The sequence below is a fragment of the Rhinoraja longicauda genome, chromosome 4, assembly GCF_053455715.1.
Source record: "Rhinoraja longicauda isolate Sanriku21f chromosome 4, sRhiLon1.1, whole genome shotgun sequence".
Classification (NCBI taxonomy): Eukaryota; Metazoa; Chordata; class Chondrichthyes; order Rajiformes; family Arhynchobatidae; genus Rhinoraja; species Rhinoraja longicauda.
Window position 1 is genome coordinate 20,020,809 of NC_135956.1, and position 15,212 is coordinate 20,036,020.

Here is a 15,212-nt window from a genome sequence, read left to right on the forward strand (position 1 = left end):
TCCTGTCGCTCTGTCCACTCTGGTTGAGTGGTACTAGAACAATAATCTTAATCTCAACGTTAGCAAGACCAAGGCGTTTATTGTTGACTTTCAGGAAAGGAAGCATGAACCTGTTCATCGGTGTGATGGACTCTAGTGATCTGTCCTCAGTCCAGGGCGTTGACGCAATCACAAAGAAAACTCATCAATGCCTCTGCTTCCGTAGAAATTTGAACAGATTCAGCACATTGCTGAATACCCTATTGAACGAACCCAGGTGTCAGTAGAGAGCATACTGATTGGTTGTATCACAACTTCGTTCAATAACTCAAGCACCAAAGAATGAAGGAGACTGCAGAAAGTATTGGACATTACATAATCCGTTAAGGGTGTTGATTTCCCCACTATTGAAGGAATCGACATGAAGTGCTGCCTTAAGAAGGTGGCTAATATCATCAAAGACCCCCACCACACACTCTCGTCACCATGATATCATGGGGAAGAAGATACTGGAGTGTGACAACTGCAGATTCAAGAACAGTTTCTTCCCACGAACCATCAGGCTCTTGAATCACACAGCACAAGCCTAACCACAACCCTACCTCAACACCAAACTACTCTACCATGGACTTTATATGTATTGCACTATTATGACCTGGTTTCCTAGTTTAACTGAAAATTTATTGCGTTATTTTTTTATTGGTTTATGTTTATTATTATCACATGTACAGAGATACAATGAAATGCTTTGATTGCATGCTAACCAAACTTATTAGATGTAACACTCTTGAATACAAACAAATTAAACAAGTACAATAAAACCAATAGAGCGAAGGGGAAGATACAGAGTGCAGAATATAGTTCTCAGCGTTGTAGAGCATCAGTTCCACAGATAAAGTCTAATGTCCACAATGGGGTAGAGGTGAATAGGACAATACCCAAACTTATATTAAATTAGATCATGTCTCATTTCTTTGCTCACTCAATTTATCATCTTGGTGGCATATTTATCAATACGCCCAGTGAATAACAATCCGTTGAGGATGTATCACCTTCCCTTTCCATCTTAATCATCTCATGTAAGATACAGGTAAAGGTTTGCCCATCTGGAATTTCACAAACAAGCATGCTGCAGTAATTGGTGCATTAGAGGGAGTGGCAGGCCCAGTGATGGGACCATGCTGATGGAATTAGATGGGTTAGATGAGAGACAGCATTGAAAGAGTACTGTGGAAGATGGAGGGCACAGCATTGGGCCAACATTACATTAAACTCCATCTGTTGCATAGGACATGTGCTTTTACTGTGTGTGACAAAAGTTATTAAGATACTGGTAAGTATGGCTTTTAATATTTGGATTAAATGGCAAAGGGTGCCTTCCTTCAGTAAAAACATTTTTTTTAATAATCTGATTTTTAAAAATTAATATTTTAGAAACATTGATTTAGAGGGGGAAACATATACACAGATTTTAATTCCAAGATAATGTATGTTTTTTTAAATATTTAAGGTTAAGGGGGGACTTGATAGAGGTTTTTAAAATTTTAAGAGGGACGGACAGAGTTGACGTGGGTAGGCTTTTCCCTTTGAGAGTGGGGAAGATTCAAACAAAGGGACATAACTTCAGAATTAAGGGACAAAAGTTTAGGGGTAACATGAGGGGTAACTTTTTTACTCAGAGGGTGGTGGCGGTGTGGAATGAGCTTCCGGTGGAAGTGGTGGAGGCAGGCTTGATTTTATTATTTAAGAGTAAATTGGATAGGTATATGGATGGGAGGGGATTGGAGGGTTATGGTCTGAGAGCAGGTAGATGGGACTAGGTCGGAGAAAGTGTTCGGCATGGACTAGAAGGGCCAAACTGGCCTGTTTTCGTGCTGTAATTGTTATATGGTTATATGGTTATGGAAGGACAACACCAAAGCCTGATAACAGAGGGGAAGAAGCTGTTCCTGAGTTTATTGGTGTGTGTGATTTCAAGCTTCAATCCCTTCTGCTGGACATTAACAGGGAGAAGGAATGCATTCAATTATTGGGTTGCTTTTCCGAGTCAGCATGAAGTGCACTTGGAATCAATGTGAGGAAGTCTGGTTGGTGTGATGGACTTGGCTACATACCACTCTCTCTCTGCAATTTGCATGCAAATGTAGACGGGTTGGTTAGTAAATTTGCAGATCACACCAAGATTGCTAGGGTCATGGCTGAGCGAACGCTGTCAAACTCATAGTGATATGAATCAGCTAAGGAAGTGAGCAGAGAAATGGCAGATGGAGTTTAATCTGAGCATGTGAGGTACTGCACTATGGGAGGTTAAATGTAAGGAGAAAATGTATCATTAATGGCATGACCCTTAATAGCATTATTGTTCAAAGGGATCTTGGAGAAGTTCATAACTCCCTGAAAGTGTCAACACAAGTTGATAGAAGGCATATGGTATCCTTACTTTCATACGTCGGGGCATTGCGTGTAAGAGTCAGGAAGTCACGATGCAGCTTTATAGGACTTCAGTTAGGCTGCATTTGGAGTAGTTCATAGTTCCATTAGCACCAAAGGGCCGACGGTGAGTAAGGTGGGCCTAAAATTGTCGCGTTATGGTGTACCATTTTGGCTGTAGTTCAGGAACAAACAAATGAGAGTTTTAGTATATAGATAGATTATGAGAGGCATTGATTGGGTTGACCGACAGCCAAGCTTTTTCCCAGGATGGAAAAATCAAATACTAAGATGAGAGGGCAAAGTTTAAAATAGATTTGTGAGGCAAGTTTTTATGACACAGAGGGGGGTGAGTGCCTGGAAAGCACTACGAGGGGTAGTGTGTGAGGCAGATATGATAGTGGCATTTTAACTTTTAGATAGGGATATGTATAAGAGATTGATTCAGTCTGCTGTTACTCCAGCACTTTGTGGTGTTTCACCTTAAAACTAGGCGCCAATGCCGCTGGTCTGCACCAGCGAGCCCTTCATCACTGGTTCACGCAGCTGTTGTTGCGCCTCATGTAAACCCTGGGGACAGCGCTTTCTTCAGCCCGCTGCCAATGACAGACACGCTTGGTCACCATGGGGCTCCCTCCCCTCTCAACTGCCGCTGCTTCCAAGGTGGAGTGTGTTGGCGACTCTGGGGGAGAAGGAAGAGGTGGGGGGGGGGGGGAGCCAAGTGGATAGAGCATTGGGTGAAGGAGGCGGCTGCTGTAGTGGAAGGGGAGATAGGTGGACTGAGCGACGAGAGGTGGAGCGCAGCGGTCGAATGTGGAATGGACAAAGCCACCACTGAAGGCAAGAAGCAGCAGCAGCCGAGAGTGGAACGAGCTCCATGGTGACCAACCTGTCGTTGGCAGCAGCCCAAAGAAAGCGCTGTCTCCAGGGGCTACAATGTGAGCCACAACAACAGTCATGTCACCGGACTGTGCGGAGAGTGAAGAAGGGCTCACTGGTGCACCTTGCGAGTCGGGGGTGGCGTCAGAAGCCAGGGCTCGAAATGACCGGGAAGACGGTGCAAGCCAAGGGTGGGTCGGCAGGTCAGTCCACTATATCCAAACTCCGTTATAAAGGAGTCTGTTAAAGTGAGGGTTTACTGTATTAATATTACACATCTTTATTGAAGTAGATTTTGAATTGAAATATTATCTGATACAGTGCAATCCATTGCATAGATACCATTGTGCTAAAAGAAATACTGGAATAACATGAATGTCATATTTTTAAGTTCAAAGGTTGGTTTGTCACAATAATTTACAGGTTATCACTACCTACCAGCTTTCCTTATTCAATAATTGTGTGATATTCTTTATTGATTGACACTTGGACAAAGCATTAAGGGCACAGACTTTATTCTGCTTGGAAGCCTTTATCGTACAAGCCTTTGGCTTGTTAACTCATTTAACGCCTATTAACAGTAAGTGGTGTGCTCTCACCAGTAAGCCTCATACTGTGTTCACTTTGGCTTTCACCACCCATGGTAAAGCTTTGATCCAAACATGAACAAAGGTGCTGAATTCTAAAGGTGAGCATGAAGTGATTTTCTGTGACATAAATGCATCATTTGAACTTGTAGCCTTGAGAAACTCTAGTGAATCGGAAACAGTGGATGTCAAGCCAGTACAAAATAGAGCAGGAAGGAACTGCTGATGCTGGTTTAAATCGAAGGTGGACACAAAATGCTTGAGTAACTCAGCAGGATAGGCAGCATCTCTGGAGACAAGGAATGGGTGACGTTTTAGGTCGAGACCCTTCTTCGGACTACAAAATAGAGAAGGTCAGATGGAGGTTACAGCAATAACAAACGATCTAACTTCCCAAAGTCTTTTTATCATTTACAAGGCACGTGAGGAATATTGTGTGTAATTCTGATCAGGATGCTTTAGGAAAAGTGTGAATATTCCAGAGAGGATGTAGAAAAGATTTATCAGAAATGACAGATATCTGCAACAAAGTTGAACTAAAAAAGCTGGCATTGTTCTAATTGGAGCAATAAGATCACGATGAAATTTGACAGACGTACAAAGTCAAGAAAAGTTAAGGTACGATAAATGTTCTCATGACTATATATTCTAAAGAATTTGTAAGGCAGATATAAAGTGATAAATAAAAGATATGGTGAGGGTGGTAGGTAATGTAAAATGGGGGGAAAGGGATTCACGTGTGATAATGTTTTTTGTACGTAAAGTGGTAATAATATGAAATTCATAGGTTGTAAGATAGTAGGTACACTGATCAGGGCTTGAAAAGGCAACAGAAAAGGCAATTGCAGGTCCTGAGGAATGAGATGATAGATGGGACTGATCAGATTTTTCCTCAGCTGGAGTTGACTTCGTGGACCTCGTGGTGATCTCTGTGACTTGGAAATATCACCATTCCAAAAAACTGCAGATGCTGAAACAAAAACAGAAAATGATGGAAATCTAAAACAAAAACAAAAAAAATGCATGGAATACTCAACATGTTAGGCTGCATGTGTGGACCTTTCCCAGGGATGCAGACTATCCTGTTGAGTATTTCCTGCATTTTCTGTTTTTTTACCGTTCCTTTGTTAATTGGTTGAAATTCTCGTCTCCTTAAAAACACTCTTTTATCTTTTCATCTCTAGCTTTTATTTACCCATATGTCATTCAACCCCTCTCCTCCCTCTCCAGTAACCACCTATAACTTGTCTAGCTTTGTCCTACAAGCATTCTCCCCTCTACTGCAATCAGTCAGCTGAAGGGCCCCAGACTGGATCGTCGCCCATCTCTGCCACCCATAGAAGTTGCCTGGCCTGCTGAGATACTCCATCACTTAGTGTCGTTTTCGTAAGTTTTCGTCAGCACCGGCATTCATTTTATGTATGTTGCTGGTTCAATTGAGCTTCAGTTCCATGTGGTCACAGAGAGAACGTCCAAACTCCATACAGACAATACCTACAGTCAGGATGAAACGTGGGTCTCTGGGGCTGTAAGGCTGTATTGCCAGTTGCAGCATTTAAGTGTCTTTAAGGTTGATATATCACTGCGCATGCATTCTTGTCAGATGCTTTTCAGCACACAGAATGATGTCTGTGCTCTTATGGATTTGCCAGACAATTTGACTGCCATATTCTATTGGATTGTAAATATTGTGATAGATTTTAAAAGGTCATATTAAGATGCATCTTGAAAGGTTTTTCTTTACTTTGCATTCCATTGACATCTTGTTTGTTGAAGATTCTTTTGCCTGATTTTTCTCTGTTAAATGTGTTGAACTCTATTTCAACAGTACACGGAAATGCCACCTTCTCTTGGATGTCTTCAACTCCACAGAACACGAACTGACCATAAGTGCTAAGGATAATGAGGATTTGATTTTGCATGCTGGAGAGTGTCAAAGGTAGGTGATTGAGATCTACACCAACTCAGTAAAATAACTTTTGACATCTATTAGGTGTGAAATAAATATTCACGGTAGTCTTTTCATTAAAAAAAGTATGGTATTATTTGTAGAACTTGAAGTTTTTTCGTTTTCAGAAGCCAGTCTTCATGCTTTTGGATTGAATGTTCCATATGAGTGCCCTGATGATAAAGTTTCATTGTGACAGTAGAGCAAATAGAATAATATGCTGCGAAAACCAGTGATACTTTATAGTTCACATGTGTAATGCACTGTCGTGACCATTTGCAGTTCATCGCTGAGCATCAAGTTAGAAACAATCTTTTTAATGTAAAATCAGAAAAATACGGGAAATGCTCTGTTGATCATATACCATTTATTCAGTCATTAAACTGTTCATGATAACTGGTTTAGATAGGATGCATTGATGGTCCCACAAGTGGTCTTTGATAATAATGATAATAATATATTCCTTTATTCGTCCCACACCGGGGAAATTTACAGTGTTACAGCAGCAAAGTGGATAGCAAGAGATCATTCATTATAAATGAAAGTAAAGACAAGGATAAATTGTATTCCTTAGCTGTTACTGTTGACTCGTCTGCTGGGAGCAGTGCTGGTTGGGCAGTCTCACAGCAGCGGGAAGGAAGGACCTCCTATATCTCTCCTTCATGCACTTGGGGTGAAGGAGTCTTTGTGTTAATTTGTCCTTGCTGTGGCTAATTTGGAATGAACATGCAATATCGTTGATGGGAACACAAGGACAAATTCAATTATGACCACACTTTGCAGGGATCCGAGCGATACTAATCTATCAATAATAGTCCAATTATGGGCAAAAACATTTAAAAGAACTTAACCATACTGTATTATTTTTTTCCCAGTCTTTTACCCAGACCAGGGAAATTAAGAACAGAGGGAATAGGTTTAAGGTGAGCTGAGGGAGTGTGGGGTGGGGGTAAGAAGAACCTGAGGGGCAACCTTTTTACACACAGGGTGGTGGGTATCTGGAAAGAGCTGCCAGAGGAGGTAGTTGAGGCAGATACTATCATATTGTTCAATAGATATTTGGACAGATACATGGAAATGTTTAGAATGATATGTACCAAACACAGGTTTGGCAATGTAGATGGGGCATGTGGTTGACTTTAACAACATTTATCAATGGCATTTTGCCTTGAATTTTGCTTCCGAACTGTTCTTCTCTCTCCATCTTTGAAAACCTACTTCGAAACATAGACACATAGAAAATAGGTGCAGGAGTAGGCCCTTCGAGCCAGCAACGCCATTCAATATGATTATGGCTGATCATCCAAAATCAGTACCTCGTTCCTGCTTTATCCCCATATCCCTTGATTCCGTTACCCGAAGAGCTAAATCTCACACTCTCTTAAAAACGTCCAGTGAATTGGCCTCTACTGCCTTCTGTGGCAGAGAATTCCATAGATTCACAACTCTGGATGAAAAAGTTTTTCCTCATCTCAGTCCAAAATGGCCTACCCTTTATTCTTAAACTGTGATCCCTGGTTCTGGACTCCCCCAACATGGGGAACATTTTTCCTGCATCTAGCTTGTCCAATCCCTTAAGAATTTTATGTTTCTATAAGATCCCCTCTCACCCTAAAACAGTGAATACAAGCCCAGTCGACCCATTCTTTCATCATATGTCAGTCCTGCTATCCCGGGAATTAACGTCATGAACCTACGCTGCACTCCCTCAATAGCAAGAATGTTCTTCCTCAAATTAGGAGGCCAAAACTGCACACAATACTCCAGGTGCGGTCTCACCAGGGTCCTGTACAACTGCAGTAGGACCTCCTTGCTCCTAAACTCAAATCCTCTCGCAATGAAGGCCAACATGCCATTAGCTTTCTTCACTGCCTGCGCTACCTGCATGCTTACTTTCAGTGACTGACGTACAACACCCAGGTCTTGTTGCACCTCCACTTTTCCTAATCTGACATCATTCAGCTAATAATCTGCCTTCCTGTTCTTGCCACCAAAGTGGATAACCTCACATTTATCCACATTATACTACATCTGCCCACTCACCCAACCTATCCAAGTCATCCTGCAGTCTCATGGCATCCTCCTCACAGCTCACTCTGCCTCCCAGTTTTGTATCATCTGCAAACTTGGAGATATTACATTTAATTCCCTCATCAAAATCGTTAATATATATTGTAAATAACTGGGGTCCCAGCACTGAGCCTTGCGGCACCCCACTAGTCAGTGCAACTGAATAAATTTACTTTAACTGAGCAGTCTGCCCTAAACATTTCCTTATAATTTTGATGTCTCAATTTATTTGATAATGCTTTGTGATTGTTTTCTGCATTGAAGGTGCTGTAGAAAGTGTTTTAGTAATGGGAAATTCAATGTACACAGCAGGTTGTCAGTGTAATTATCATACCATAAACTGAATAATTGTGATTCTGCAGATAACTAAAACATAATTCATTTTAGATCGAATAGGCTTTCAACAAATGATCGGCTCTGTAATTACTGTGTGTGGAAAATAACTCCTAAAGAAAGAAACTATTAACAAAATAATCTGTCAGTCTATTAATAATTTTGAAATTACTGACTACATTATAATTAAAAGAGTAATTTTGGGTTTTTTTATTGCTTGAAAGAGACTTTGCCCAAAAAGTTGAATCGATCAGCAAATATCTTTCTGCACCGTCCTCCTTTGTACAGCGTGTTTAACTTGCTGTGAATTATGTACCCAGCCTCAATTGACAAAATTTTCCTCTTTTCAGTAAAATAAATGAGCTAAAACATTGTGGATTTTGCAATATGTTTAAAATCCTTGTAGACAATTCATATATTTCAAGATTTTGATTCCAGTTCAGTATTGTCAAACGTGCTATTTGTCAAGGCAATATTTTAGTTTCTACTGGAGTATAATTTCAATTGTTCTGAGAGCAGATTAGCCATTTATTATGTGGGTTATCTTGCACCATGTAGAATTATCTTACAATTATCAGAGCGTGCAAACTCATAATAATGGATTTTAAACTAAAGCATCTTAGTGAAAATTTACTCATTAGATAAGTTGCAATGCAAATGTTATGTCATCTCTACATTATGCAGTAAACTGCAGCAAATCAAATTTAAAAGATTGCATTATTGGAAACGCTATCTTTAAGATAAGTGCTTGTTTCCACTCCCTAAGAAACTAGACTATTGAAAATCTCATGTATTTATATAAATGAATGTGAATTTAAAAGTGCCTCATAACATGATACTAAATACAGGAAGATATATTAACTATTCTGAATTGTTGTTAATTGTGGCTATCTAGCCAGTACAATAAGATGACTTCCATTCATCAGAATTTTTTGAGCAGGCCCACAATTGCATGTCTTTTAATCTCGAGGCTGGGGTGATTGGGGGAGACTTGGCAATTAAATTTGTGCATACTTTTTTGGTGTTTGGTCAATAAGAGTTTTTTGCAACTGAAAGGAAAAGAAGGTCAGAATACTGAAAGATCATCAGTTCAGAAGGTTCTATTCAGTGAGTAACACATCAGGAACAGAAGAGCGGGACTTTTTAAAAGTCAGCAGCCACTAAACAAGGTGCTTTCAGTTTTAATAGCTAAAAGCAGTTAGCATTCTGGAGTAACTGCTGCTAGTGAGTGTATAAAAAGGAAGGCAGACACAAGTGGAGTGGCCTGTTGGGAGCGACTGGGAGGTGTCTAAGTACCATGTGCAGGGTAAGTACAAGGTTTTTGCGTGAAAGCCTTCGGTGCAGAGGGTGACAGCAGGTTACGGTGCAGACTGTGTTTCTTTTGTAAATCTTCCATTGTCTAGCGCAGTAAAGATGGCAGTTAGGGCAGTGGTGTGCTACTCCTGCTCAATGGGAAGTCATGGAGACTTCCAGTGTCTCAGAGAAAACACCTGTGAGAGATGCATCCAGCTTCAACTCTTTACAGACTGTTAGGAAACTGGAACAGCGGCTGGATGACCTCTAGATCATCCAGAAGATTGAGGAGGTCGTAGATAGGAGTTGCAGTGCAGAGGTCACACCTAGGGTGTGGACAGAAAGTAGATGGGTGACCACCAGGAAAAGGAGGAGACAGAAGAGTGCAGAAAACCCTGGGGCCATTACCCTCTTCAACAGATATATTCCTTTGGATGCTGTTGGGGATGACTGGTCAAGGGTGAATAGCAGTCCGGTCTGTGGCATTGGGTCTGGCTTTGAGGCACAGAAGAAAATGGTAAAGTCAGGCAGAGCAGTAGTGATAGGACATTTGCAAATTAGGGGGACAGACTGCAGATTCTGTGTTCGCAAAAGAGACACTGGGATGCTGTGTTACGTACTTGGAGCCAGGGGTCAAGATATCGCGGAGTATCTGCAAATCGTTCTCAAGAGGGAATGCGAGCAGCTGGAAGTTGTTGTGCACATTGGCGCAAATGACATGGGTAGAAAAGGGAAGAGGTGCTGCAGAGTTAATACAGGGAGTTTGGCAAAAGGTTCGAAAGCAGGTAAAAATCTACGGATTGCCTCTGGAGCAACATGCTAGTCAGAGTAAGGACCGGAAGAGAGGGCAGGTGAATTTGTGGCTGAGTAGTTGGGATACAGATTTTTTGGACCATTGGAAATTCATCTGGAGCAGATGTGACCTGTACAAGAAGGACAGGTTGCAGACCTCCCAACACTTCCGAATTTGGCGGAAAGTTTCCGCTTTCTTATATCATTTCCGCCATTCTGATTTCGCCTCACATTTTTCCGCAAAACACACGCCTCGCTGCTGTACTCGCCTCACCGCTGGCCTGGCCTCGCCGCTGTGCTGCCTCGCCGCTGTACTGCCTCGCCGCTGTGCTCGCCTCGCCGCTGTGCTCGCCCCGCTGCTGTACTCGCCCCACATTTTGTGTCTACCTTTGGTTTGCCTTACATTCACTTTATTACATAAGACTTGTTCATTGTAATGCTGATCAATTTAGATGACAATGACGGTAGGGGTCAATTTACAAACACTAGTGAGGGGGTGGGGGTGGTGGGGTTAAGATTGGTTTGCCACAAGAAACACTGTATTCAGAAGCATTTCACTGGTTGTAAAGCGTGTTCAGGCTGCAGGCCACGAAGGGGGACACATAAATTCACGTTTATTTTAGTTAACGAGATGAACGCCAGATTTCGTTTACTGTTCTTTTGCACTGCTAAGAACAAAGTGCACAAGGAGTTTGGCCCAGGAATAATTACTTTGGAGTGTGGCATCTCTCTCCACAAAAACGACATTGTCCATCTGCATGAAGATAAGTTACTGGCATGGAGAGTAAACTGTTCTTTTGCAGTTTTCTTCATATTCCATATTTGTTTGTAGAGTGACCCTTCTGATCCACTACAAATATGCTCCGTTACATTCAGTTACATCACATTACATATTGGCCTATTTCGATGGACCAGTTAGCTTGATTCCATCATGTTCATGTCTTCAACAACAATGGGCATATGTGGGTACTTCTGGATATTATGGTAAAGTCCCACGATCCAATGAAACTAAAAGATGGCAAAAAGAACCAAGTCTCACGGTATCGAAATATACCCCGTAATAGACATCGGAGGTGTAAGCATGCAGGATGAAATGTGTAAGAAGGAACTGCAGATGCTGGTTTAAACCGAAGATAGGCACAAATGCCAGAGTAACTCAGCAGGACAGTTAGCATCTCTGGAGAGAAGGAATGGGTGACGTTTCGGGTCGAGACCCTTCTTCAGACTCGGCAGGGGAAAGGGAAACGAGAGATATAGACGGTGATGTAGAGAGATATAGAACAAATGAATGAAAGATATGCAAACAAGTAACGATGATAAAGGAAACAGCTTACCTAGCAAACAGCTAACAATGGCCTGTTTCCGTTATCATCGTTACTTTTATCATCGTTACTTTTTTGCATGTCTTTCATTCATTTGTTCTCCATCTCTCTACATCACCGTCTCTATCTCTCGTTTCCCATTTCCACTGACTCAAGTCTGAAGGGTTTCGACCCGAAACGTCACCCATTCCTCTCCAGTGATGCTGCCTGTCCCCTGAGTTGATCCAGCATTTTACCCAAATTTTACATAAATAAGCGCAGATTTTGGCCGAAAATTGAGCTTGATAAATAAACAACTTGTGTTTCAAATCAGGAAATTCACATTTAAGTAGTAGATATTGAAACAATTACCCAGAAGAAACCTATCGCCGAAACAGATTCAGATTATTGTGGCTCCATTGTGTAATATTCTACCTCGACTTCTAATCATGGTTATTTAAAGCGTACCAGGACCAAATCAAGTATATATCTTTTTCAGTAATTAAATGTATAGTTCGTGATCGCTTACTGACGGAAACAATAAGTCGCTGTGTTATCCTATGTATCTGAGTTTTGGTCTATTCCCCTCCTTCCCCAACACACTGATCCCTCAAGGTGCTGTCACATTGCTTCGTGCAGGTGTCCGCCCCCATTTGACAGCATCGCGGTCTCCGCCCCCATTCCACAGCTGGCTGTTGCAGCTGAACTTCTGTGGGCGGATTTTGACAGTTCTGTCAGTTTTGACAGTAGGTGATAACCTACCACACCTGGGGACAGCTTGTGACAGCGCCCGCAATAAGCTACGATACTTGGCGACAAACCAGAGCCAGCTCTTGCCAAACAATTTCGAGCAGGTAACTTTTTCCTCGACGCACCGAGATCCGCTACGACTCATTGAAGACTCCTCACGATCATGCCCACGACTCCCCAGCGAACGTGCGGCGACAGCCTAGTTGCCGGCAGTCGCTTTAAAATCGCCTAACAAGGACCGGCCCTTAAGAGCTATATCTAACTCTCTCTTGAAAACATCCAGTGAATTGGCCTCCACTACCTTCTGTGGCAGATAATTCCACAAATAGTAGTGATGGTTCATCCAGTGAGGCTAAATGGGTGGAGCTGAGAAATAAAGTGGAGATGATCACCATGTCGAAAGTGTACTATAGGCCCCCAAATAGTCAACGGGACTTAAAAGAACAAATATGCTCGGAAATTACGGGCAGTTGGAAAACCAAAAGTGTTGTCATATAAGGGCATTTTGTCTTTCCACATGTAAACTGGGACTGCCATAGTGCCAAGGACTTAGATGGGGTGAAATTTGTCAAATGTGTTCAGGAAGGTTTCCTTCGGCATTATGTAAAAGGGAAGGGCAAAGCTGTACTCAGGAAATTGGGACGGGTAAGTGACTGAAATGTCGGTGAGTGAGCCCTTTGGGAACAGCAACTACAGTTCTATTAACTTTAAAATAATTATGGATAAGATCAGGCTGGTCCACAAGTTAAAAAGTTATTTGGACAAAGTTAACTTTGATGGTATTAGACAGGAACTTGCTTAAGTTGTTTTAGGTTGGATGTTCGCAGGCAAAGTGGCGTCTGGAAAATGGGATGCTTTTAAAAGAGTGTTGGTGACAGTTCAAGGTATGCATGTTCCTTTTAGAGTGAAGGGCAAGGCAGCTGGGAGTAAGGAACCTTGGATGATGAGAGAAATTGAGGCTCTGGTTAAGAAAAAGACATGACTCGGTATAGGCAGCTGGGATGGTGTATCCCTGGTGGTATTTAAGGGACTGAGGAACATACTTAAGAGGAAATCAGGAGGGAAAAGGGGGGGGGCATGATATAACTGGCAGATAAGGATATGAAATAATGTAAGTGGAGAGAGAACAGGGCCCCTGAGAAACCAAAGCAGCCATCTATGTGTGGAGCCTCAGGAGTTGGGCAAGGTCCTAAAAGGGCATTTTTTGTCTGTTTTTTACCGTGGTGAGAAATATGAAAGATTAAGAACGTGGAACATTTAAAGGAGATGACTTGAGGACAGTCTGTATTACGATTGAGGAGATACTGGACATCCTAGGGCATATGAAGGTAGATAAATCACCCAGGCCTGATCAGGCATATCTGAGGATGCTATGGGAAACAAGAGAAGATATTAGAGGAGCCCTGACAGATATATGAATCACCGTTCGAGATTGATGAAGTGCTGGATGACTGGAGGGTGGCTAATGTTGTGTCTCTAATAAGAAAGGCGGCAAGGAAAAGTCTGGGAACTATAGACCAATGAGCCAAACACCTGTGGTGGGTAAGTTACTGGAGAGGATTCTGAGGGAAAAGATATATCTTCATTTGGATAGACAGCAGCTGACAAGGGATAGTCAGAATGGTTTTGTACATGAGACATCGTGTCTTATGAACTTGATTGAGTTCTTGAAGAGGTAACCAAAAAAGTTGATGAGGGAAAAGTCAACCTCCTCCCCCTTCCGATCCACCTGCTGTCCTCCCATTTTTCTACCCTCATCCAACTATCCACACACTTCACCCATTGGATCGCCTTCCCCAAATGGTTCCATCTGCCCTTCATCTCTCCTTTCATTGTTGACATTATCACCATCTTTATTTATCAGAATCAAGCACGTAGCCTTTGTGTCCCTGCTTATCATCCCCCAGATGTATCTCCACCTTCATCCTCCCCTCTCCCAATCTGGCACCATCTGCCTTATTTCTTTGCTCAATCTATCACCCATCTGCCTCTGTCTCCCAACTCTACCCCTCCCTTTCGCCCAACTTGTCCCTTTTGCCCATCCTCCCTCATCCTTCCTAGGTCCACCCTTAATACTTATGGGCCCCAATCTCACCCTTTCCTCTCTCCTCTTCATACCAACAATTTTCCTTCTTTTGCTCTTTACAGTATTTGTCCTACCCCTATTTGACTTCCCAAAATGCATTTATCAGGATTAGATTCCGATATCCTGCTGTAGCCTCAGACAATCTTCCTCATTATCCACACCACCACCAACGTCCTTGTCATCTGCAAACTTGCTAATCGTATATTCTACATTCACATCCTACATGTACATAAAAACAACAAGGGTCTAGGCAATGATCCCTGCAGTGCTCTACTGGACACAGAAAAACAATCAGAAAAGCACCCTTCAACCACTGTGCTCTGCCTCCTTATACTAAGCCAATTTTAGATCCAATTAGCCAGCTTTTCTCAGATCCCACGTATGTTCACCGTATGGATCAGCCCACCATGCGAGACTCTGTCAAGTGTCTTATGTCCACATAAACAACAACTTACTTACTGCCCTGCCTTCTTCAACTTTCTTAATTATCTTCTAAATTTATCTTCTCCAAACAAAAAGAAATGTGTGTGCCAGGATTTCCCCACATACAAAGCCATTCTGACTGTCCCTGATTAGACCCTGCCTTTCCAAATATACATAAATACTATCCATTTGAGGGTGAGAATTTTCTCCAATCATTTCCCATATCACTGACATAAGGCTGTTAGGCCTGATAATTACCTGGCTTTTTCCCTAACATGCTTTTTAAACAGAAGATTACCATTAGCTATCCCCCAGTTTTTTTGCACCTCACCTATGGTGAG

The 15,212-nt window shown here is 42.0% G+C and overlaps 1 protein-coding gene across 4 annotated transcripts in view; it reads left to right on the forward strand.

Annotated features, from left to right (window-relative positions):
• The window catches only part of trappc9 (trafficking protein particle complex subunit 9), a 425,282-nt gene that overhangs the window by 186,045 nt on the left and 224,025 nt on the right, over window positions 1–15,212 (forward strand). For all 4 annotated transcript variants that reach the window (XM_078397318.1, XM_078397315.1, XM_078397316.1 and 1 more), the window contains exon 19: window positions 5,704–5,814. In XM_078397318.1, coding sequence (XP_078253444.1) covers window positions 5,704–5,814 — 111 coding nt within the window. The remainder of the gene's footprint in view (window positions 1–5,703; window positions 5,815–15,212) is intronic.